Source organism: Chiroxiphia lanceolata, chromosome 2 (assembly GCF_009829145.1).
Source record: "Chiroxiphia lanceolata isolate bChiLan1 chromosome 2, bChiLan1.pri, whole genome shotgun sequence".
Classification (NCBI taxonomy): domain Eukaryota; kingdom Metazoa; phylum Chordata; class Aves; order Passeriformes; family Pipridae; genus Chiroxiphia; species Chiroxiphia lanceolata.
This window is the reverse complement of record NC_045638.1, coordinates 7508622-7533268: the sequence shown is the minus strand read 5'-3', so window position 1 is coordinate 7533268 and position 24647 is coordinate 7508622. Positions and strand designations below refer to the sequence as shown.

The following is a 24647-nucleotide window of genomic DNA, read 5'->3' as shown; positions in this document are numbered from 1 at the left end:
GCTTTTCCATAAATAAATTCTTAATTCGGGATCCAGAATCCTAAATATTCATTACTTCACTAATTTCTCACCAATATTCTTATTCTGTTTACTCATCTGTTTGCCTGTGTCCTTTTGACAAGATAAATAATACTTAAAAAATTGCTTTATTTCTTGAAATTCCATCCTCCACTGTATGAACAATTCTTACAAGCCTTCCTTAACTCAAACTCTTATGTACTGTACTTTAAGAATGTAACAAACCCAAAAAAACCAATGCCCTCTTAATCACACAAGGAAAAAAGTTAAATTAACTTATTTCTCTGAAAACCTTGAAAAACTGGAATAAACATAACAAAATACACAAAAACCTACTGTACTAGACTTGCAACCTCATGGCGTAGAAGGATGAGTAAGTGGCAAATCTAGAAATGATTCCATCACATTTAGTACAAATCTCAACCTGGGATTGTCCTGACAATTCCCTGTACACCAAGGTTTGAGAACCACAGTACTCCTCTCACTCACAACCCACGGTTCAGGACCAGTAAGACTTCTTAATTCTCCCCCTTTAAGTGTGTCTGACTACTTATATCCAATTGATGAACTAATTTATGTTCCTTTTAAAAAATTCTGGCTGTCAGCAAATAAAATTAATGGTTTGACTTATAGTAGTTGTGCATGAGGTTGGGTGTGCTGAAAAAGAGAAAAACCTGCCTCCTGTTTGGTAAGTGAAAAAGCCTGCTCAGCTGAAAGGAACCTCCCATATTCCTCTTCCAGATACACAGCAGGAAACCTGAGAAAATATAGGGACTGGGAATCTGCTGGTAAGAGGATGGAGAGATCACAACTTAGCCTCAAAGGCAAGGAATAAAAACATTACCTAGGGATCCTCTACATTTTCAGAATGTCAGTTTAAGGCTCATGAATTGAGAGATCTCCAAGCCTGAAGCAAAGTGTTTGACTCTCCAGAATGCAGTTGGCAGAAGGAAATTTGTTTGAATTCTCTTTTATTTCTACTTTTGTCATGCTCAGAGTTTAAATTATTTCATTTTCTAGCAAAACTTTGCTTTCTGGGTTCAAAGCCCTGTCTGTGTACTTGGAGTATTTAAGGAAAAACTCAAGAGAAGATTCACTTCAGAGGCTTGGATATCTTAAGAGTCTCTAATACTGCACAGTGTTGCTCATAACCACTAAAACTTGAGCCAAACCCAGAACCAATGAGAAGTGTGTTCAAAGTTGTCTGCAGAGCTGTACTGGTGTGAAACACCAAATGCTCTGGACTGTCCCGTTATTTATTTGACAGCATTATTTCGCAAATTTTATTTTGTGGAATACTTTGAGGGCTTTGAAATAGAAATAAGAGTTATGATTTTTTTAATATTTGCATCTCAACAACCTCTTCAATATTTGGGAATTCCAAAACATTAAGCTTTGATCATTAGGTGTTTTTTTTTTTCCTCCTGTCCATTGGTTGCCTTGAACAGGTGACTGTAAAAGGAAGTTTCCAAGAATGTCCTTAAGGAATTTTATGAGAAGTTCTGACATGACTTTGCTAATCCCTCAAAATCACAGTTCTACCTTATGCTTTTTTTTTTCACCTACAATCTTAGGTTGTATCTACTGCCATGCCTTTCATGCATTTACAGATAACATGCCACCTGCATGAGAAAATGGCACAGTAGCAATACACTGACAGCATGTTAGTGCATAAAAGAAAGTGATAGAACAATTCCACAGGCATTTTTGTGAACACCTAAACTCTCTCTGTTACTGACATCTGGTCAAAAAGCTTAAAAGTACCTTTCAGAAGAGTTTTAAATTCAGAGAAATGATACTAACTACATAAAATAAAATTAACCAACCTTTACAGCACAACTGTTTCTAAAAAGATTCATATTCTATCATATTTAAGCTAAATTTCCAACCTTTGGGAAAGTATGAAAGCAGTCAGTAATTATAATTAAAGCTTGTATCCTCTTGAAATAGGATTTAATCTCCTTTCAACATTGCAAATGCACCCATTTTAGCCTCAGCACAGATGATAAAGGAAGGATTTAAGTGCGTTATTACACAGTCATGCAAGCTAAAAGCTCAGATTTCTCATAGTCTGTAGCAGTTACAGACAGAATCTATAAATATGAAAATTAGAATCCATGAATGTTATTAAGAAGAAAGTTGACTAACTAGACTGTCTGTGTTAATTTGTTTTATAAGACTCCCCAAAGTAAACTTTGTTAGAAAATGCTGCTTACTGCCCCAGAATTTTCAAGTAGCCACATTCACTTGGGTGAGATGAATCTCACTCTGCATCTTAAATTACTATAAAAACAGATACACACACGATTGCACAGGAAAGGTTGCAATTCCAGTGACACAAACAGAAGTCTCTTCTCTGAAGAAATAGTAACAAAATCGACATCAAACCTGATTCTGTGAGAAGATTCTAGTAACTGTAGATTCTACTGTAAATGCACATATGACCCCAATGTCCAAAGGAGCAGTGATACTCTGGGCCATGCACACAACCTTGTCTTTCCCATTCCCATAAAAATACCTAAAAAAAGATGGGTACAATTGTTCACAGTTTCCTTGGGGCTACCAGTTCTGACAAGTCGAAAACTATGGGCTCTCATATATTACAAAGAAGAAAAAACACATCAGAATGTTTATGACAGTCTCCTGCAGTCAGTAGTACTAGTACATTAAATGCTTTCATAGTCAGTGGAATTACTTCTAAGAAGACAGAGATGAGTTCAGCAGTTTTCTGCCTTCAGATCTATTATTTATCAGAAAGCATATTTGCTTTATAAGGTAAAAACTTGGGATTCTCTCTTTACGCAGTGCACAGTCAAAGTTATGACAGGTAATTTGTGCAGGTTCTGTTACTGCATTCATGGAGGTGGCCTTTCAGAAACAGCTCTCTCTTACAGCTGAATTCTATCTCCAGACTCTCTGTGGTTCTCATACAGTGCTCTTGATACCACCTAAAGTTGGTGTGGACACTGGTTCATCCAGCTGGAAGCAGGCAAAGCTTTGTTAAAACAGTGTTGTTATTTTACAACATGGCATCCAGATATTCTGGTCTGGAACAGGTGGTTTGACTCAAGAAACTGAACTTTAAAGGTAGGGAGGAGCTGTTTAGTTCTCTCCAGAGAGAAGAGAGTAAAAGACAACTTCAAGTACTATTCCAAGAATTGTCTATACTGTATTCTCCAGTACTAATATGTCTCCCTTCATCACAAAACACCCCCAAAGTTTGCTTTTCTGAGGCTCAGCAAGCCAGGCAGGTACAGCTGGCTTACTCTGCTATGTAAAATGCAGCACAGAGAATTCTGGGCTTTTTCATGTGACCTGCAACAGTGTATGACTGAATTAGTGTTTAGGTAAAGAGACTTAGATATTGCTGCAAAACACAGGCTACATTCTGACTACAAACACATTCTGAGAGAGGGTAAAAAAATCCTTTGATTTATTTTTTAATACTGAAGATTACAAATGCCCATTTAAGTCTCTTCTGACTAATGAAAACATTTTAGAGGAAGTCGGACATTTTTTAAATACAAAACTATAAAACTACAACCTTTTTGCCAGTCTCCTGCAATTCGTATGCCAGGAAATAACTCTGCAGAAGAACTTGTAGTAACCATTATAATAATAGTATGTTTTTATTAATGAGCCACTGACAAAATCTAAACCCCCTAGATTTGTAGAACCATATAAAATTAAGTTCCTGACACCAGCCACTCATTTCTATCCTATTCATTATTTACTCACTATTCTTTGTGCTGTGTAAAAAGGTAAGTAACTATGTCTTGAAGATTTTACAGTTGTTTTTTAACTGACTAACTAAGGCTTTGCTGTTATTTACCATTTCTTTATATATCATATTTCAGTCCTTATGCCAGCCAATTTACAATCAACAGAAGCTGATTTCTCTGAACCTTATCTCTTGGCTGCCTTGTGTGCAGCTGCTGGAAATGAAATTAAAAAACAATTCTGGCTCTTAAAGCACAGGCATTTCAGAAGGCAGGATTTACATTTTACTTTGTGAAGTGGTCTGAGGCTAGTACATACAGCAAAGGTAGAAGAAAAACCATCAGAAATTGTTAGTTTTTAGAGAGATCAAATATTAGAGTCACTAGACACAATCTCCAAAAAAAAAAAAGGCAAAAAGAAAAGCATGAGGATTATTATAGAAGTGTAGATCTTTCCAGTACTTGTACTAATGTAACTTCTTAGATTAAGAGGAAGCCAACTGAGTATCAGATGCTCTTCATCACTTTAATCAACATCTGCAAAAATCACTGGAGTTGAGATGCGTCTAATCTCACACAGTAATTTGTTGCTCTTTGCTGTTCACTGTATTCCAGAGCAACTAACTCTGCACGGACAGATGACAGCCAAAGCAGGTGTATATATATGACTATAATAGTTTAAAATAAGGTGGGAGATACTTGTTTCACATATACACAGCACTGTAATTAAAATGAAAGGCAAGTAAGGACTCCTTCTCAAATTTGAGCTATAGAAGTGTTTAATGGCTTCTTCCTTCTTGAACAGAAAACAAACAGCCAAGTGTAGACACCCTGTAAATCTACAAATAGGTTCCTACGTGCACACAGTTCTCTGAATGCTACTGGGAAGCAAACAAGTCAGTAATAATATATATATTTATGTATATATACACATACACTATGTGTTTATAGTTATATACAAAACAATCAGGAAGACTCCAGGGAGAGAACTAGAAAAATGGAGGTTTATAGAGATGACAGTGAAAATGTAGAAACAGAGCAGTTGGCACAATGGAAGGGTATTGGGATTTACAACTAAATTAAAGAAGGTAGGAACACCTATGGAATACAAGAAGGGAAAGAAAGGCGTGTAAAAGTCAGAAAGGAAACCAAAGAAAATAGATGCAGGAGAGAAAAACAGGGAGGAGGAGGAAAAGACTAAACAAAGAAAAAAATTTAAAAGAAGAGAAAAAAACCTCAGTAAACAAAAGATAAAGTGTTCCCAAACAGAAGAAGGAATGCAGAGGAGTGCACTATGTATGGAGAAACAAAAAGGGAGGGGTGAAGGGGAAGTGGAGGGGGGGAGAGAGAGCAAAGAGGGTGGGAAGAAACTGATGCCTGGTTTTGAAGATGCCTTCCTTTAATTCTGCATGCACAGGGGCACTGTGCCATGCATGTCTCCAGCTTTCCCCTGTCTCCAGGCTTGAGACCTTCACATAAAGTTTGCCAATCCTTTTTCCCAGCTACCCCTCACTGTAAAACTAGTCACAAATATGAAAGAAGGCAGTCTAGTGTGGTGGTAAAGAAATATGCAGTGAGAAGGTACTGTTTTTGTTGTTTTTCAGACCAGACCTACACATTACATGTAAGTGCACTCACATGCAACTAAACAGATAAATATTTTAATAAATGAATGCCCTTCACTGTCACTTCCTTAGACACTTTCTTCCTCATTGCAAAAATATATGGAAACTCTGTTCTGACCAGCATGATGGTAGTACCTCCTCAGTAAATTTGCTGAGGGAGTCTCTGTGCACAAACAAAAACTAAAAATCATGGCAGAGGCTCTGCATGAGGTTTCTCTTTTTTCCCTACAACTGTAAAAAATAATACTATTGCAAAACTTTATATAAAAATCCACAGAACTCTCGCTCTTGCTGGACAGGCATTCTGAGATGGGGAAAAAGGAGGACAAGGAACAACTTCCCCCACAACCTGTAAGATCAAAAGAATAAACCAAATAACAACAACCACAAAATCCATGACTTTGATCAGAAATGGAGACATGGACAAGTGTCTTGCTGCCCTGACCTACGTGTGAAGAAGAGCTGTTAGCCTACAAGTCTTAAAATGCAGCTGGAAACCCCCCACTTTCTCAAGCTTGTTTTTGGAGATGCTGAATTTGTTGTTTTTGAAATGGTTGTGGTTTGTATCAAAGGGTCTAGAATTTCACACCTTCTCCTCTGTCTAGCACAGCCTGCAGGTTTTAGAAGAGCTTGCACTTTCAGTCTCTCACGATGTGTGCAGTTAACTTGCAGCAGAACCTCCTCCCTATGTGTCAATAACATTCCTTCATTGAGGAGACACATATTGGATAGTTATTTAAATCAGGTGTATGCATATACACAGTGCATATGCATATATTGTGTATCACATCAACACAGAAGGATAAAGAAAGTTCATACAAGCGTAGAGCAAGAATGTCATATATGACTAATATTGCAGTATATGCTTGGTGTTAAGAGAAAAAACGTCCATTAGTCCATGAAAACAATTTTGGAACAAAAACGCAAACCACAAACATTTTAGCCTTTATTAATTTAATGAAAATTAGATTTTATTTCAGTTGTGTTGCAAATATGAAATATTGAGGGGGAACTAAACAGGTAATTTTAATACTGCCTCTGAACTAGAATCTCCAGAATTCCCTGGAAATCATAATACTTCTGGTTAATTATACTGTCAATTATATTATACCACAGACAGGTTTAGTAAAAAGCATACAGGCTATTTTTTTTTTTTTCCGAACAGGCAGTATTAAAACCGAAAACAGCAAGGAGAAGCAAAGAAAGCAGATTTTTCAAACATGCAAAGCCACACACCATAGCTGAATGATATGCCTTAAAGGAAAACAAAGGGATACCTACTTTCTGCTGCTAGAAGTCCTAGTAGGAAGGCAGCGTTTGGACAAACAACAAACAGTATGAAGATCTCATCACAAGCGATTTATAAAGCTGCATCCTAGCACACTAGTTTAGCCACAAAATAGTATGAACACAGTCACAAGGACCCCCACCCATTTTTTTAATAGGGTTTCCACGTGTGAAGCAAATGGCATTTGCGGGCTGGGACAGGAGGAAAAAACCACTTGGCATTGGGAAGGTAGCACGTCTATGCAGTGTTAGATATCTGTCATATCAGATTTCTCTCAGCATTGATTAAACTATTTTTAAAAACTCATGGACAAAAAAGAGATTTCTAGTAAAAAGGTGAACTGATAAACTAACTCAACATACTGCAAATGATGCAAATTGATATATTAATATACTCATACTTACTAAGCAGAATTTAGCAATGTTACATTGAAATCAAAAGTTTCGGTGAGAACCGTTATGAGAACCATTCAGAAATATAATCATTTTATCATTGCTTTTAATTAACAGTGTCTTTATGCACTTTTTAAAAAATTTAATCATACCAGAACAAAGAATAAATAGCTGGAAAAAATCATAAAGATAATAATGAAGTATTGGAAACATGCAAACTCATGATCTCAAAACTGATAGTTTTGCTTGTAATACTAGAGAAGGAATTAATAACAGGAAATTATAAGGTGAACGTAATTTTTTTTCAAGCACTCATACTTAAAATGTTACACAACAGCCTTTGCAAATATTCACAAAATCAGTGGTAATTTCTGCATAGCAGAAGTATTTCTTTTTCTTACTCATATTGATGAGATATGAGGTTTTTAAGATATGGGCTTATATTGCCCATATTTCATGAAATCAATCCCATAAAACTACTAACCACTCTAACTTGTGAGTTCAACTAGTTCCATGTAGGTTCCATGTAGTGATCTTACAACTTGGCCATACACGTGCTGTTTGATCTCACTCTGAAAGACCATGACATTCAGACTTTTTCCCATTATTATTACTTGCAAATTTGAAAATCAACATCTCATGCTGTTAAGAACTTCTAACTTGACATGATAATATAGAGTCTAACAAGATAAAACAAAACAAGAATTTCAATTTACATTCAGCGACCCCGAGACAAAATACCAAACTGCATTTGTGAAAATGCCACATGAAAGCAGTGCCCTGCAGTCTGAGAAAACAAGGCAGAAGCACTGATGTGACCTCAGCGTGGCTGCTTTCTGTGCAAGGCAAAAGCTCTACATTCATCTCCTTCCAGAGTCACCACAGAGCTCACACACCACACACACGTGCAGGAAGCACTGTGCCAGAGCCACAGGTATGTGAGCACCTTTGGTCACTCAGGCTGCTGTAAAATACGCTGCTGTGGTTACATCGAAACACAACATCAGAGGATGCCTTACGGGAACCCAGAACTGTTTGTGGCAAAAAAGCCACTCTGAAACCTGTTAGTCACATTTCGGTGTATGTGTGCTACAGACCAAGCCAGTCAAGCAGACATTATGGAGTAACAAGCACCCTTTAACCAAAAGGTAAGGTTTGCTTTAATCTAAAAGTCAGTTATGGAGTTTTCCAAAGGCTACGGACTCTCCACTGGCTTAACTCCAACACTGACTTGGTAGTTCCGAAAATGTGGCTACAAAAAGGTTTTGGAAAAGCAAAGTTATAAAAAACTCTTTGATTTATTGGTTTTTCGAACTGTTGGTCCGAAAACTTGAACATTTTGAATCTACTTAAAACTCCAAAGTAAACTAAATGGTCTTCCTCAATCCAGCTTCCCAAGTCAAAATGTCAAACAATTCCACAGCCCTTCCTTGGATTGCCAGAGAATGGGAGAAGTTGAAGAAGCAAAAGGAAGGAAAATGAAATGCTTTACATGGGTTATGTTCATTCTTCAGCCTGAGGCACTGTTACCAAAACACTTGAAAACTACATGTCCGTATCCTCTGTTTGGGGACAAATGGTCAGCTTGTGACAGAAGTAGAGGAAATCCTGTCTTGAGGTAATGTGTGATCAGGAGATAGGAGGGCCAGGGCACAGGGCAGTAAAGGGGAAGGGCAGTAGAGTGAATTTCTCTGGCACCTTATGTACTTCATGGTTGACTTCAAATACTTTCTACTGGGCTGATTTTTCTCCTGTGTCAGATTTAGCCTGTAGGGCTGCTGATTGCTAACTTCTGATTTATGTTTGTTTCAGCATATTAAAAATATCCAAAACATTTGCTGCCTTGGAAAATAAATATTTAACAATGTCCTGAAAACAGGCAACCTGAAAGTCAAATGTTTTACATTCTAGAAGAAAAAAACACTTGTAAGAAGCTTGTCAGTTGAGCTGTTTAGTGGCTGTACTGAAGAAGTTACTGAACACAGCTTATCACCACTAATCTTTTAGTTTAAAAATACTTACCTAATTAAAAAAAATATTTTAAAAGCCTTCATCACACTCTTTCAAAATTCAGCAAGACTGATTTCTGCCATGTTACCAACAGAATGATAGCAGGATGAAGTTAAGATCTTCAGAGGATGGTTGCTGATGAAAAAGGAAACCCACCCAGAACACGAGGTGGGAACCAAGAATAATCAGAACTCTGTCTAAATTAAAGGAAGATGTGTACAGAAAAATACCTGGTTGACTTTAAAGGGAATTTATCTCTGTTCATTCGCATTTAATGTAGTCAAGCAATTTGCTGACCCTCATTGGAAAGCTCTCTAACAAGAATATCCTTTGTGATTCTGCATCTACAAAGACCATCTGACTTGCTACTTGTAGAGTCTTCATATCCCAGTCTAATATTCTGGTAGTGTAAGAAGATGCTCAAAGGTTCCAGCAATCCCAAGTTCACTGAACTTTGAGGAAGAACACCTCGAGACTAATTTGGAAAAAAGACAGAACTGAAATTTTCTGTGTGTGGAACAACCTGGAGTGCAGGATATATAATGTGCATAACCTAACAAGCATTTATATTTCTGAGATATATCTCTGAAGGAGTTCCATATTTGCCTGTTTCTAACAAATCATTTAATTGCAATAATAAGCTCCACGAAATTTTATGGGAGGACTAAATAGGCAACAACACTTAAAATATTAAATGCTCTTCATTAGAGTTTATGATCTGGAATAACATTTTATGAGATGTTGGGAAGGAAATTTAAATTACCTTAAGATAGTCAAGCTTCCACCGCAATTTAAGAGTTTTATGACTAATTTCTATAAACTAGCTGGTTTTGGAATCATCACTAGAGCTTTACAAGCTAGAAATTTTGAAAGTTTTATTAGTGTATTTCTGAAGAGGAAACAAAACCAGATTTCCACATCTAGCAACGGAAGAAGCTGTGAGAGTTGTGGTACCTTTGCTTGCAAGCCTCAGTGTTTATCCTGCAATATTAAATATTTTATCAGCTAATGTTGTTGGTCAGACAAACATCATGAAAACCACACACTTAGCATGGTTTCCTGATCACTGTGATCTCCCATCAGAGAGATCAACAATGTTATTTTAGGTAACATTTCAGTTATTTCAGAGATGAACACAAGATAACAGTGGATCCAGCCCAGATATTCTGTAGAATTTAACATGTGTACTGGATTCAAGTACTCTGTGAGCAGAAAAAATAGAACTTGTACATTTCCTCTATACTGATATCTGCAATTACATCACTCTGAGGAAGACACATGTCCTGTTGATGTGAGACTGAAACTGGAAAGGGGAACTGCAGTTTTCAGATTAGGAAAGTTGCCACTGTCAATCATGCTGGTGGCTATTCCCTATTCAAATGGGGGAAGTAGATGGAAACAAAAATAAAGGCACTGCAAGTAATTCAAGGTGAAGTAAAATCAACTTATTCTTTCTTTAAAAGCATAGGTGGATTTTTAACTACAAGTACATCAAGTATTCAAAAGCTGTCTGCCTGAAGTTAAGCCATGATGCCGTGATTATCCATTTGCTATAAATGATCTGAGGTTCCTATTAATTTCTGTGGAAATGATGAACAGTGTGCATGCCTAAGGACAAAGCAATCTTTTAATTTAAGTACTCGAACCTGAAATCCAAGAAGTGGAATTGAAGAATTTCAACAAAAAACAATTTCACCCCATTCTTATATTAATGATACTGAAATAATTTGTAATAACTACTTGTTCATATGAAAGAGAAGAAAAGTTGTAATTAATATATGCAGTCAATAGGTAATTTTCTCACCTATAAAAATATTGGGAAAGAGAATTATCACACAGCGGATCAACACATGCAATTAAATTCCTGAAATGTGTTCTAGTAAAGTCAGTATATAGCTAAGATATTCTGCCAGTACTATTTGGTTATTTAGAAAAATAAAGGAGTCCTTTTGGTCTTCAGTTTTCCTCAGAAGTTCATTTAACTTGATCCTAAATCCTAATTTTAGGTCAGACAGACCACCCTAGGCTTTTGTACTGCAAATGTTTTAAGCAATGCTATGTCAAAATTAAGATACACAACTATGACAGGGCTGTGTTAGTACACAGAGTGGAGGTTATTTAAATCCTTGAATATAGACTGTGGACAAAAGGATTGCTTGAGTCAGATCACTGTCCTGCCCACGGTCCAGCTCACAGCACAGCACAGGTATTATCTTCCCCTCTGAAGCATGTTGGGAGGTCCCTGAAGTACCAGATCTCTCTCTGAAGATCTGGGGGTCAGAAATACTGTCCAATGCGCTTTAAAGAGAAGATATCTTAATCACATTGCTCTCTAAAACAGGAGATCAGGAAAATTTGGTACACAGTGGTTTCTTTTTATATATAACTATCAGTAAGGCATGAGAACCTTGCTCCAGTCTAAGAATTCAAGACAAAATTTCAATAAGCTTTTGTACTCAAGTAATATAAAGAGAAATGTGAGGTTATTCTGTTATTTGTAATAAAATGTACACACGAGAACATATAAAAAAATCTGAATTTCTGTGGAAACTTAAAACTGTGCAGAGATTTGCTCTTCAGTTTTGTCAGTCATGAACACCATTAAGACTGAAAATTATTTATTCTTTCACATGTAAATGTTAACTTCATATTAAATTTTACGAAATCTCAAGAAATTATTAAACACTTGGTACTCTAGTCAGTATAGAATTAAGACAGGTTGACTGCAATAAATGTACTTTCTGTTAAAATACCTGAGGAGGTGGGGTCTTCAGAGAAGTCTGGCAGCTCTTCAGGGGGGTCACCATAGAAGGAGTTGAATTTGTGGCTTGACACAGCTGCTAGTACTGCCCCCTGAATAAAAATACCCACACAGCCTAAATTACACAAAGAAGGATAAGAAACATTTCCAGACACTCTGGATCACTCAATCTCCCAAGGTCTCTGGTTTGTTGACCTTCTCAGTGAAGAGCAAATAAATTTTATAGTCTTCAGCTCTGCTTCCCTGTTATCAGTGACCATAAGTGCTGGTTATACAATAATAAACAGTCAAAATATTCTTTGTGAGGGGATACATGAGAACAGTCCTTTATGTGAGTAAATCTTAAAATAATAATTGTGAGGCATAAATTCCCATAGAACAATGTAATAAAATAACTAATTTTTTTCTCTTTCCCTTTTACCTAGACTCAGTGGCTTAGCAAGAATAGAAATTCACTCTTTAAAGCAAAACACTATGTTTTTATTTGAGAAATTGCCAGAATCTGACACTGACAGCACTAGAATATTTGACATCCATAATATATCTATATAAAAATAGTACAATTATATAGTTAATCTGAGACTCCCAGAATCAGTGTTACATGGGAAGTTACAAAACCAGAAAAATGGTCACCTGCTCTGACTTGTTTAAGTTAAATACAGTTTAAGCACTCATGTTTAAATGCCTCACAGTTGGGGCAGTAGGCAAAATGGACAAATTTCATGAAACACACTGCAGAACAGTGCTTTGGATAAAACGGTATAAGAAACAGCAAAGGTATAAAAGCTCTCAGGAGATGAAATATTGGGGCCTCCCCAGGAAGAAATGTGGGAAATATCTGAAACTGTACCTAGAGCAGAAAACCAGGTCGTATTCTAAAAGGCACTAGCTAATATTTGAACGAAAGTACTACCTGGACATACAAACCACCTAAGAGAAACTGCTGTTTATCATGAACTATGGCAACTGGTGCATCCTAATCACCAGCTACATTAAACTTTTGCGAAGCAGCAACTCCTTGTGTACACCTGACTCTGTGTTTCATTACCAATTGTAAAACAACTCATGAATTGTAATGCTCTATGTTTCTGTTAAAATTTTCTCAACCTTTCAGTGAACTTAAAAATGTTTCTGCTAACCTTTCCGAGAGAGGAACTGAAGAGAAACCATGTTGTTTTGGGCTAAAATGTTAACAGTCTTTTCAATTCAGCTAGGAAATAATCCTGTGTGTAGTTAAACATAAAGAGGATAAACTGAAGAACACACATTTCCTCTTCTTGAAAAAGACATTAAAAATCATGTTCCTGTTATTATAAATGTAACATAACAACAGAAGCCATTGTACTATTCTCTCCAGGAATTCATATTACACAGAATTAATGAACTGATTAAAGATGAAGGCCTCATACACACCTTTGTTGATACCAGATAATTTGCACCGAAATTCAGTTTGAAAACTATGCAGTAAGAAAGGATAAGCATCATTAACAATCATCATTGTAATAAGCATCTGTAAAGGCCTGTTACAACTTCTTATTTTATTGCCAACTTCACAGATTTCTCCTACCACTTTTAAAACAAACGAAGTATCATACAAAATTCAAGCTACACAATTATATTGTTTTAACACTACATTCAGTTTACCTTTAGTTTTCGTCTTGCATTGAATTTTCTCAATTGTTCTACTGTTTCTGGAAGATGAATCTTGTATGCATAGCGATCTCTCTCCTTAAAAAAACCCACAAAAAACAAACCAGAAGAACATTAAATACAAGCTCTTCATATTCTCTTGACACTAAGAAACCAGACAAAAAAATGTACCAGCTAATAAGTATCCTAAGGAGAATGAGGATTTGTTGCAACTTAAGGAAAACTTCAAGAAACTAAAAGGGATTAAAATACTTTGAAATAATTCTGAACTTGGGTCAGGGATATTTTCTTTCAGTAATTTTGTTTCCCACTTTGTAGATCTTAGTCTTTTGTTTTACTGTTGTGCTGTTAGTCAAGTCTGTGGCTAGCACTGAATTCTGAAGCTGGCAAGCAGAAAGTAGTTCTGCTTCTTGGGATTCAGAAATCCTAGTGAAGCTCTCTTGTTCAAGCTCTCTTTTCAGGGGTGCTTGATACTTCAGGTAAGCTTGGGAGATGGGGTAGGATGGCTGGTGATACCAGGTGATGGCTTACAGGAAGAATTCTCCATTGCAGATGCAGATAAAAAAACCTGCAATGAATAACTGCACTGACAGTAAGGACAAAACTTGCAGCAGTTGGCTACTGTCTTACCCTGCTCCAAATCATCACAGATGCTCCATACAGTTATTAATTTAACATAAACGTTTATCACATGCATCTCCTGAATCAGAGTGAAATCACCGTCAGAAGTAATTCAGTCACTCTACAACAGTGGAGATGTCTCTGTCTCATGCTGTATTTGGATCTATAAATAGTTTAGGAGAAAGCTCTGAGTCAGCAGGGAAGCTGTTTATCATAGCCAAAAATGGGAGGACTGAGCTTGGAAACAAAGTTTTCTCAAACTAAATGTTCTCTTTCCTTGCATGCATTTCAACAGATAATGACAAGACCAGAAAAAGATTACAGACATCAAAAGTGCTAAACTATATAGACAGAGCTTGCACATTCACATTACAGAATTGTCTTTTAAACTAGCCTGATCAGCTTAGTTGCTCAAACAACAAAAATTGACAAGGTTTTCTCCCAAAATAATCCTCAGTAAAACCCTTGCTTTGGCACCTAAATGTGCGTAAGCTCACAAAGTGAGGAAAAAGTCAAAATACAAGCAGGTAGAAACAGATCACCTGTTTTAACCACAGGTTAATCACTGGAGTTTAATTACTTTTAATCACTGGAGTATGATCATTTGGGATTTGCAAACATGGTGTCCCTTTACATACTCTTGATATTTGATACACTATGCAAGTTCCAGATCAATAGACAGAACTTTGGCTCCTTTTGTGTGGAATGGTTTGAACCTGCAGTTTCCCAATACTCAGAAGAGTTGCTTTAACCACTTATTCCTGAGAGATGCACACTCCTGAGCTCCTTTTATAAGCTAGGCCATTCTGCAGCTTGGAATACAGGAGTCAGAGCCAGAAAGAGAGCAGAGAACTGGAAGAATGACCATTTACTTGGAGGGAGAAGAACATATCAGCCTGTCCTTCCCAGGTTCTTTTCGCGGGTTTTTTTGTGTCACTATTTGTCTCGTGTAGAGCAAATAAACAGTTCAGAAGCAGACACCAGAACAGCACCCTTTCAAAACAAGTGCCCTGTTCAAGTTAATGATATTATGACTCTCTCTACCCTTGACCTACACTATAGGAAAGAAACAGAGGATAACAAAGAAAAATAGTTAATTCATCACCTTCTGCCAAAGAAAATGCAACGTTCTGAACCAGGACTTGCCACCTTATAAATCTGTAGCACACCCATCATTCTCCAACCTCAATGTTTAGCACAGACTACTGATGGGACTGCTGAGAAGCTACAGCTGTAAATTCTGCTGCTCCTGTTGTTAATCTGCAGCATTCAGCAACTACTCCTCCGCTGGCTTAAACTGTGTCATAAATTCTGACACCCCTGAAAAATAATTTGATTACCAGATATCATTTAATTTTATGCAGTCACGGTGGCCTTTGAGCAACATTCCACTCCATATTTCCTTCACCCTGATGGGATATTTCAGGAATCTAATGTAAGGAAGCAGCACAGTTCAGTAGCATAACATCCTGCAACAGACTGCATGGCTACAAGCATAATAGGAAAGAGGTTTAGGACCGAGCAAAGAGGAGATCAGAAATTATTTCTCCGGAGTTTGAGCCACAGAAAGACACACTAATACCTTCTTTAAGCTTTATGCTACACAGCCCTACTCCCTGATGCTGCTGAAGATGTCCAACTGAGTTCACTCCTGCTTTTAAGAGTTCAAGCCTGGCAATTATCTAAATCTACAAAGCATTTAAAGCAGATTCTCTCACATTTTGTACAGTTCATGTCTTCTTTGAAAACCTCAGAGAAGCAAAAAAATAAATCTTTATCTCCCTTGAAGCGGAAACCAGTGTGTAAACAGCTGCTTTTACTACCTTTAACCAGGGATGATTCAGTGCTTCATATACTGTTATCCTTTCTGCTGGATCCAGCATAAGCATGCGGCGTACCAGGTCTTTGGCACTTTCAGAAATATGGCTCCATTGCCTAGGATTCATCTGGTTACAAGTAAGAAAAAAACCCCATGAAATCAGTAAAAAGAACATAGGAAACAACATACCTTTTATTTAAATAATTACAGGAATTTGACAGTGGTTGGTGCTTGCAAACATTTCATTGTAAAAAAAAAAGTAAAAGGAAGTTTCTCAGTTTTTTAATAACTCATAGTAAGTTGTACACTAGTTGCTACTGAAATTGCATAAAAACATAAAACCTGACATATTCTTGGTATTATGTTATAATTACAGTATAAGTTTCTACCTGTTCTACATTTTGTTTAGGTAAAAGTGACCCTTCCCTAGAAAAAAAAATAAAAATTAAGCTTTGTCTGACTGTTAACTATGCCTAAGATAAATGTAGAAATTAAATCTACTCCTGAAATCAATATAAGGAACGGCATGACAATCTATCTGTATCAACCCACAGTTTCATGCCAGTGATTCTGAGTAAAAAGGGAGTAAGATAATGCCTGTTGTGAACTATTCTGGTCTTGTCCCGAAGGTACTGTGGACAATGGCTCTTCCCAATAAATTCCTTTCAACTTTACAATAGGTGAGCATCTACAGCCACTAAGAGAGCATAATGTGATCAACAACACAAGCAATTGCAACACTTTTTAGTGCAGAACTTTATCCTTAGGAGACTCCAATGTGAAGGCTCATTTAGAATATATTTTCTGCTTGTGCTCAACCGGTCAAAATTATGGATGCCCAACAAAACCATAATAAAGTAGAGAAAATTATATTAATGTAATATAAAGGATTATATCCTTATGCTATTTCTAGGATTTCTTTAACTTATGAAGAACTTAAGTTTTATTTAATGATACCTTGCTAACTTTACAAGGTACTAAATGAAAATCCAAAATTACAACTAGACTCTTTTCAATGTTATAATCTGTTCATTTAAAGAGGTCCATTTTATTTAAAATCAATCTTTAAAAAAAAGGATTACTTTAAATTGGGGCACTCAGGAACATGAAATCCACATCATTAGTTGTGATTTGTAATTTCTTTTTCAGCTTTAATGAAATGAAGGTAATTGCAAATTTGCAGCAAGATTGTTTTAAAATCCTTACAGTATTTTCACTGAATAGACATATCATTGTGGAAACAGGAACAGAAAAGGAACTAAGAGGACACAATGTCCTGGCCATAACTCTTTTTTTTGGAAACAAAGGGAAGTTAACTTGTACACTTCCAGAAGGTTTTAGCTGCCTAAGAGACTCCATAAAGAAATCTGCCATAGAGTGAAACTGGAACATCTACCAGCCTGTGCAATCCCATGAAGAAATGCTGCTGTTTCTAGGAACAACAAATTTAAAGAATGAAAAATGTGCTCCTTAACAAGTGCAGTAACACTGCTGTCACTTACATTTTGGCAGACTACTGTTAAGTTCATACAGTAAAATACTTCCTAAACCATGTTAGAGACCATCAGGCAGTTTTAGGAGTTCCTGTCTGTAATTTGCTAACACACAGCTCATGTGTGACCTTGGTCACAAGGCAGAGCAAAGCTCGTCTTAGACAAAACCGCAAAACCAGCGAAGTTGAAGCTTTAAAGTTGTCTCCTTAATGGTCTGGGATGCTGCTGCTGTGAAACACACTCCTCCTGCCTGCACACCGACCTGCTTGTGGTTGTAAGTGGCTCCTTTTAAATCATCAGCTGCACTTTACTACACACTGTCATGGCCAGGCTTCCCGAATGAAGATTTGGGAAGGGCTCTACCCACATTTGCTACAGGCAAGAAAAACACCTAACTGCATTTGTACAGTAAGATGGATTTTGTTTTAAATCAAGGCAATATGATCAACAATGTTTATGACAGTTCTCTTAGTTGAGGATTTAAATAAACAAATTTAAATTATCTATAAACCTAAGGTAACATGCAGTATGTTACACTTCACAGATAAACCTCAGGTAATCCTGCTGGGCTCAATGTACATTTAGGGGCGAGTTGTTACACCCATTTATTATTTCATCTGAGTAAATATTTCTGTATTCTAATTTCTAACATTGATACAAAACACAGCAGGAACAAGACAGACTGGAGAGAGAAAATCATCTCTCTTCCTGCATAACAGCTTCAAATTTAAATCAGGCTAAATACAAAAATCAACTTCTAGAAATTTTACCAGCAGAGCTCATCTCACTGGAAAAGGATTCAGGTATACTGTCATTTACCTTGTATTTGCCTTTAATAATGCCTTCAAATAATCTTTCCTTGGTTCCATAAAAAGGCAAACAACCGCTTAGCAGGATAAAAAGGATCACGCCACAACCCCAAACATCTACAGGCTTCCCATACGGTTCTCTTTTTACCACTTCTGGGGCCATAAAATGAGGTGTTCCTACACGTCCTAAATGGAAATAAAAAGAAAATTCAGTCAAAGTGATGTGTGTCAAACATGGAAATAAAGAATATCCCTCCAATAAACTAAAACAGTTTTAATAAATTTTGTTTATGGGTTAAGCTTTCAACACAATTGTGTTAATTCCTTATGAATTGAGGAATATTCTATCCTACCCAGCAGACTGTGAAACAAGACTCATATAAGAACACTAAGATTCTTCAGTGAAATTTGGCATATAAAAGTAAACCCACCAATTTGGACAACCTTTGAAATAGGAATTATTTATCCAGAGAGCAAGTACAAAGATACTGAAGAGTTCTAGTTTACACTGTTAACTTGAAAAAGCAACATCTAATTGGTAAGAGCACAGTTAGGTCTGATGCTCTGCCCAAACCTTGGCCAACAAAAATGCAAAATGCCAGCAAATGTATTGTTCATTTATTTGAAGCAGGCACATAAGAAGATAATGCTGATTTGTTTCACAAGGTGCTTTCCATGTGTGTCACTCAGTAATGGTTCTGCCACAGTACTCATTTTGGATAGGTAATTAATGTACTCCCACAGAAACAAAACTTATTTAGCACTGATCTTTTTAGTGGATAAAATGTTTAGAATGACTGAAATTAATTTCTGTGTAGCACATTAAGCCAAATAAAAGCAATGAACATTTAACCTCTCCATATAAATGTTTCCCACTGTAAAGAATTTTGTTTCCATTGCAAAAATTAAGCTTTGAATGCTCAGGTCATCACTGACACTTACAAACACTGTAGCCTTTGGACTACCCTGGTTCCATCAAGTACCAACAGGAATAAAACCCCCACAAGTGTAGCAAACTGTCACCACTTGCACCCCCTTCATAAATTATTTGTGCTCGCTGATAAATACAATGGACTTCAGAGGCTCCATTCAAGGCTTGCAGCACCTCTCTGCAGGCCAGGAGAGTTTCAAATGCAGCCTAGAGAATCTGAGGTGTTTGCAGGGCATGTATTTAACTCAGTTTTGTATTGTAAAGTGATTCTTGTTTGAATAACCTATCCTGCACACCACTGGCATGGGAGTTAGCTAAGTCACAGCACTGGTAACAAACACCTGTGAGACTATCTGGTAGTAGCTTAGTAAAGACCATCATTTGTTTATCCCACCTACAGCAGGAATACAGTCTAACCATGCTCTGTTAACCAGTCCCACTCATTCCTTTTTCCATCTAAAGGATTAAAAAATTGACAGAAAGATGGCACCTTTTTCACCATACTATTCTTAAGGACAAACACCACCACTGTCAAACTTCTTCACCTTTGTGTTAAACCTTTTCCTTCAGAGTTTATGAGGCAATTCCCCTGCCAAACAAATGTTAGGGATCTGTCTGTGACAAAGGAATGTTATCTCATCACTAAGCTAGGTCAGCAGCTTAGAATATCCAGGCTGACCTGACAGCAAAGGGACAGTTCTTTCCTAGGCTAAAGAATAAAAAAACCAGCAAGATGCTGCATCCCTCATATCACTGGGGGAGGAAGAAGGACCTTAACTCTGGACAGAGAAAGACAGAGACAGACGTGGGGAAGATTTCTAATTCTTCTAGCTGTCTATACACAATTTATAGGCTCGTGATGCATCTTTCAGCCTGATAGACCTCGAAGCCAAAGCTTCAAGATCATAAATATGAGGTCAAGTATTATCTCCTTAGATGACTCTCTCTCATTTAGATGCCTGGTGATGGGGAAGGAAAGGAAAATGGAAGTTATATATAAATCCAATATGCACAAGTTGTTTTTGAAACTCAGGGGTTTTGCTTTTTGTTAATGTGCCTATAAACTTACCAGGGTTTCCTCACTGTTTTTCCTCCTAGGATGTCATCACTTGTGATGCAAAAGCATCAACATTTCCAGCTCTGCATCAGGCTATGCCTGTGCTTGAGCAGCAACACCTGCCTGTTCAACCAGCATTTGTCTATCCCTTAGACTGCTCACGTGATGTTAGCGGTGTGCTCACCACTGACTGGAAACCTTTAGTGCAGAGGATCATCAAAGACCACAGAGCAGCCTGGCTTACCCAAGTCTTGTTTATCTCAGTGGTGACTTCCTGACAACTTGGGTGCAGAGGGACCCATTTGCCATTTTGGAGCAGGTGTAACCTTTTTATATATGCTGAAAAAAACATTTGTGGTACTAAAGCTTGTTTAAATATTTTTAATCAATATGAATAGAAAATTATATATAGTCTGAAAATTCTGCCTTCCCACCAGGCTTTATAATTGCTATTATAAAATGTGGCAAGTCTAGAGAAAAGTGATTACAAACTAGAGATACCAATAGAAGATAAGACATCACAAGGACAAAGCAAGCTATTTAAAAGAGACATCAAACTTCAGGGAGATATACATTTGTCTGGATAAAGTAGCTAATGAAACTATGAATCCTCTGTATCAAATGATAGGTATGTTGATTTAATGTGTATTTCCAATAATTAAGTGAGACTCTCAGCTTCGAAACTTCTTTGTGTTTCAAATAATCAACTGCAGACACGAACATGGTACAAAAATGACTATGTGCTGTGAGAACTATGCTTAAAGGTTTGGGGTTTGGCTTTGAGGTTTTTTTGTCAATGCATTTAAGTCTGCTGGGCATTTCAGTACAGTGAAGGCTGACCTGCAGAACATCTTGTGTCCTTAGAAACAATTACCCATCCTACATTTTCTCTTATGGCGTAAAATAGCACATTTAGCAGCAACACAGGCTACATAAGCAATCCAACAGCATGACTGGGGGTAGGAGTTTATGTGTCAAGGTGCTGGCACTGGGGGGGCTGCAGGGGTGGTGTCTGTGAGAAGCTGGGAACAACCTGTTCCGGACAGAGACGGTTCCAGTGGAACCACTGCAGGGCACTTCTGAGCCCAAGAGTCAAGACAGTGGTGTCTCGGGGAAAGTGTGTGTAAGAAAGGGAAAAAACACTGCCTAGCAAGTGAGGAATACAGGAACTAACATTCCTCATCCCCCTGCACCACTTGGGATTGGGCAGTAAAGGGAGTCAGGAGCGAGGGAGTGAAGCTGAACCTGGGAAGAGGAGGGGAGGAGGTGAAATTTTAATTTTTGACTTTGTTTCCCACTACCCAAATCTATTTGATAGTTCAACGTTCTTATCTGCTTTATCTGCTGATCTCACACCAGAATGTGAGGCTGCATCTTCACTTGAGTACTCAAGTGCTCTTACAAACTGACAAGCTACAGTTAAAAAACACTGTCCCTTCTATGACCATCACACATTTTCTCGCTTGGAAGTCAGAAGGTGTTTCTTCCATCCCAGGTAGAACTGTATCTTTCTTGGCCAGGTTCAAAAGCAGTATACCATCAAAATCCACTTTAATGAACTGCCTGATGTTGAGCAGAGGGAACAGAGTGGTTCAGTAAAAGGAAACACACCACAGGGCTGTTTAAATCCCCAACAGACTGATGCTATAAACTAGATAAAAAATGGATCTTAACAGCAAGCTGAAAAATCAGTGCTACTAAACCTTAATACCGGCTTTTACATTTAAAATGAGAACTCCATAAATACAAAAGAAATAAGAAAGAAGACTAGACTAACTTAAGAGAATCTTGCCATTTACCTTGGCTAGATTATAATTAGTGAAAATAGTTCCAGAATTATTTGGTTTTGTAACCTCTTCAGTGCTGATTCCAAGATCCTGATACTTTACGTGAGGGGGTGGAAATCACAACTTTATGTCCATGAACAAGCAAACCCGGAACAAGCAGAAACTTAAGTGGTTGAGAAAGAACTGTCCAGTCAAACAGGATAAAAAAATGCATATATATGTGTATGTATGTGTCTATATATACTAGAAAGCCTAAAGTCATTTCTGGCCAGCTGTCATCCTTGTGACCACTTCACTGGGGTCATCAAAGGAGCAAATGATGATTTCGAGGTTATTCTAAAAAACTGACCTGAGCAAGGACTGCTGAGCTGTGTCTCTGAACTGCACTGAGCTCAGCACAGTGAATAAACTGCACACATGAACTTACACAGATCGGGAGTTTTCCAGTGTTGCAACTAGAAGAACTGTAAGGTGAATATCAGTAACAGGACAAATACAACCTATAGACAGCAAAGTTGTCTAAAGTCACGGATACTGACTGCTTTTTAGACCATGTATCACTTCTGCTGAAAATCATCTAGTAGAAAATTTGCCTTCTAAACACATCCAGTGTAAAATTTTAAAGTTGTTCTCAACAGTTCAATTATTTTAAAATATTTTAGAAGCTTTTGAATTTTCTTTGGTGTTTTGCGAGAAGCTCTGCATCTTTTGGAGGCAGAGTAGGAACAGTAAGAAAAGGCACTTTCCTCTCTTTAACAGATAACTTCTGCTTTCCACAGGCCTTTCATTCTTCAGGATATAAGAATCACGGATATATTTGAATGACTGCTCATGAAAAAATAACGTTTTAATTAAATATATATTGCATGCATGCATACACACAGGATTTTTAGTTGTCAACTAAATTGACTGGAATTAGTCTGTGCTTTTAGGTTCTTCTTGTCTGTTTTAGAGTGGCATTAACTGAAACTCATCATTATATAAAGACTCAACAGTGGTATGTAGTTAATGTGATACTTGCCTCCATCCATTTCACTGTAAATAAATGCCTACATCAAAGTGTTTATTGATTTAGGAAGCCCTCAGTGCCTGGATAGGTACAGACATTAGATACCTTATTTCTAGATGTAAACTTCCTTATCAGCCATTTTTTAGGCATGTTGGTTGCCTGTAAATTTATAAAATTGCTAATTGTGCTAATTTTTCCTGTGGATAAACAGAGAGCTTCAGTCTTCAGGTGCTGTCAATCTGATATCATTTACAAGCACTAAAGATAAATTTTGACTTACCTTTGATAATTTAGTTTCTATGACTCTTTCCATATTATTCCAGACAATAGGGCTATGCTTTCCACAAGAAGAAGAGTATATACAGAGACCCAATCAGATTTTGTCATCCCTAAGGCAGGGACTGATGACCAAGATATCAGAAGGAGAGTCTTTCAACAGCAGTAGTATCTGAACGATGTATAAGGAAACAACTGGAACAAATAATTTTTAGGAAAAAAATGTGAGGTACTAATAAACATCACCATCTGACCTCTCACAATAGTGTAATAAGAATTATGCTTATAAATTAAGGAGTTTCTAGAAGAGTGGGATGTCGAGAATAATGTGGAAGGAATCGAAGAATCACACATAACAGATCAGAGAGGTCAATACTTTACTACTCTTAATTCCTTTCCACATTACTCCAGACAATAGAGATGTTTAAAGCAGGTGTACAGAGAAGATGAACAGAATAAAAAAAAAAAAAAGATTAAAAAAAAAGGAAAAAAAAAGGGCAATTCAGCTTCAGCACAGAAGATTGTCTGAAGAAAATGTGTTGTAAAAGATGCATCAGCAGACAACTGGACAACTTCACATTAGTGTCCAGAAAACGAACAAAGCAAAGCTCACATATTAATGAGACAAATTATAATAATTGATTCAATGGCCTTTTCAGTCATATAACTATGATGGAGGAAGTAAACCTAAATGACTTTTTAACACATCAGCCTCCTTTTAGCACTCCAGTGAACTGGAATTTCTGAGAGACTGTAAAACACAGTTGTAACTTTTAAATAAAATGAAGTCTCTTGGAAGCAAAGAAAGCTTTGCAATACTATTCAGATACCGATGATGAAAAGGAAAAAAATCTATGCAGTGCAAAAAAACTCCAACATTTTTAAAAAAAAGTTTTTTAAACTGGGGTTTATCAAAACACCAAGAAGATCCAGTTTGGTGAAACACTGAAAAGGCTGCCCAGAGAGGTGGTGCATGCACCAACCCTGGAAGCATTCAAGGTCAGGTTGGACATGGCTCTGAGCAACCTGATCTAGTTGAAGATGTCCCTGCTTATTCCAGAGGGTTGGACTGGATGACCTTTAAAGGTCCCTTCCAACCCAAACCATTCTGTGACTCTATGATTATTTTTACACTGATGAGAACAAAACAAAAACAATGAACTTAAAGGATTCTGCTCCCCTTCTCCCCATTCCATAATCTACTAAGAGGGAAATTTATGGCAACGCCTTCCTTTGCTATTTTTGTAGTAAGTCTAAAAGGCCAAATGACAAAGAACCAAGAGCACTTAGTATTTATATGCTGTACTTCCAGTAAGAACATATAAGATGTTTTCCAGTAAGAGGATAATTTATGGTAGGATACTATTGGATTTTGAAGCAGC

The 24647-nt window shown here is 37.1% G+C and overlaps 1 protein-coding gene across 11 annotated transcripts in view; it reads right to left on the bottom strand.

Moving 5' to 3' along the window:
* CASK (calcium/calmodulin dependent serine protein kinase) overlaps positions 1-24647 on the bottom strand; it is a 204417-nt gene that overhangs the window by 62045 nt on the left and 117725 nt on the right. For 7 of the 11 annotated variants that reach the window (XM_032678140.1, XM_032678141.1, XM_032678143.1 and 4 more), the window contains exons 7-11: positions 18216-18391; positions 15908-16030; positions 13458-13541; positions 11806-11905; positions 6644-6661 (exon numbers count right to left, since the gene is read on the bottom strand). In XM_032678140.1, coding sequence (XP_032534031.1) covers positions 6644-6661; positions 11806-11905; positions 13458-13541; positions 15908-16030; positions 18216-18391 — 501 coding nt within the window. Of the gene's footprint in view, positions 1-6643; positions 6662-11805; positions 11906-13457; positions 13542-15907; positions 16031-18215; positions 18392-23269; positions 23450-24647 lie in introns of those variants that run through there. The other 4 variants (XM_032678150.1, XM_032678142.1, XM_032678148.1 and 1 more) reach the window with 2 other exon arrangements.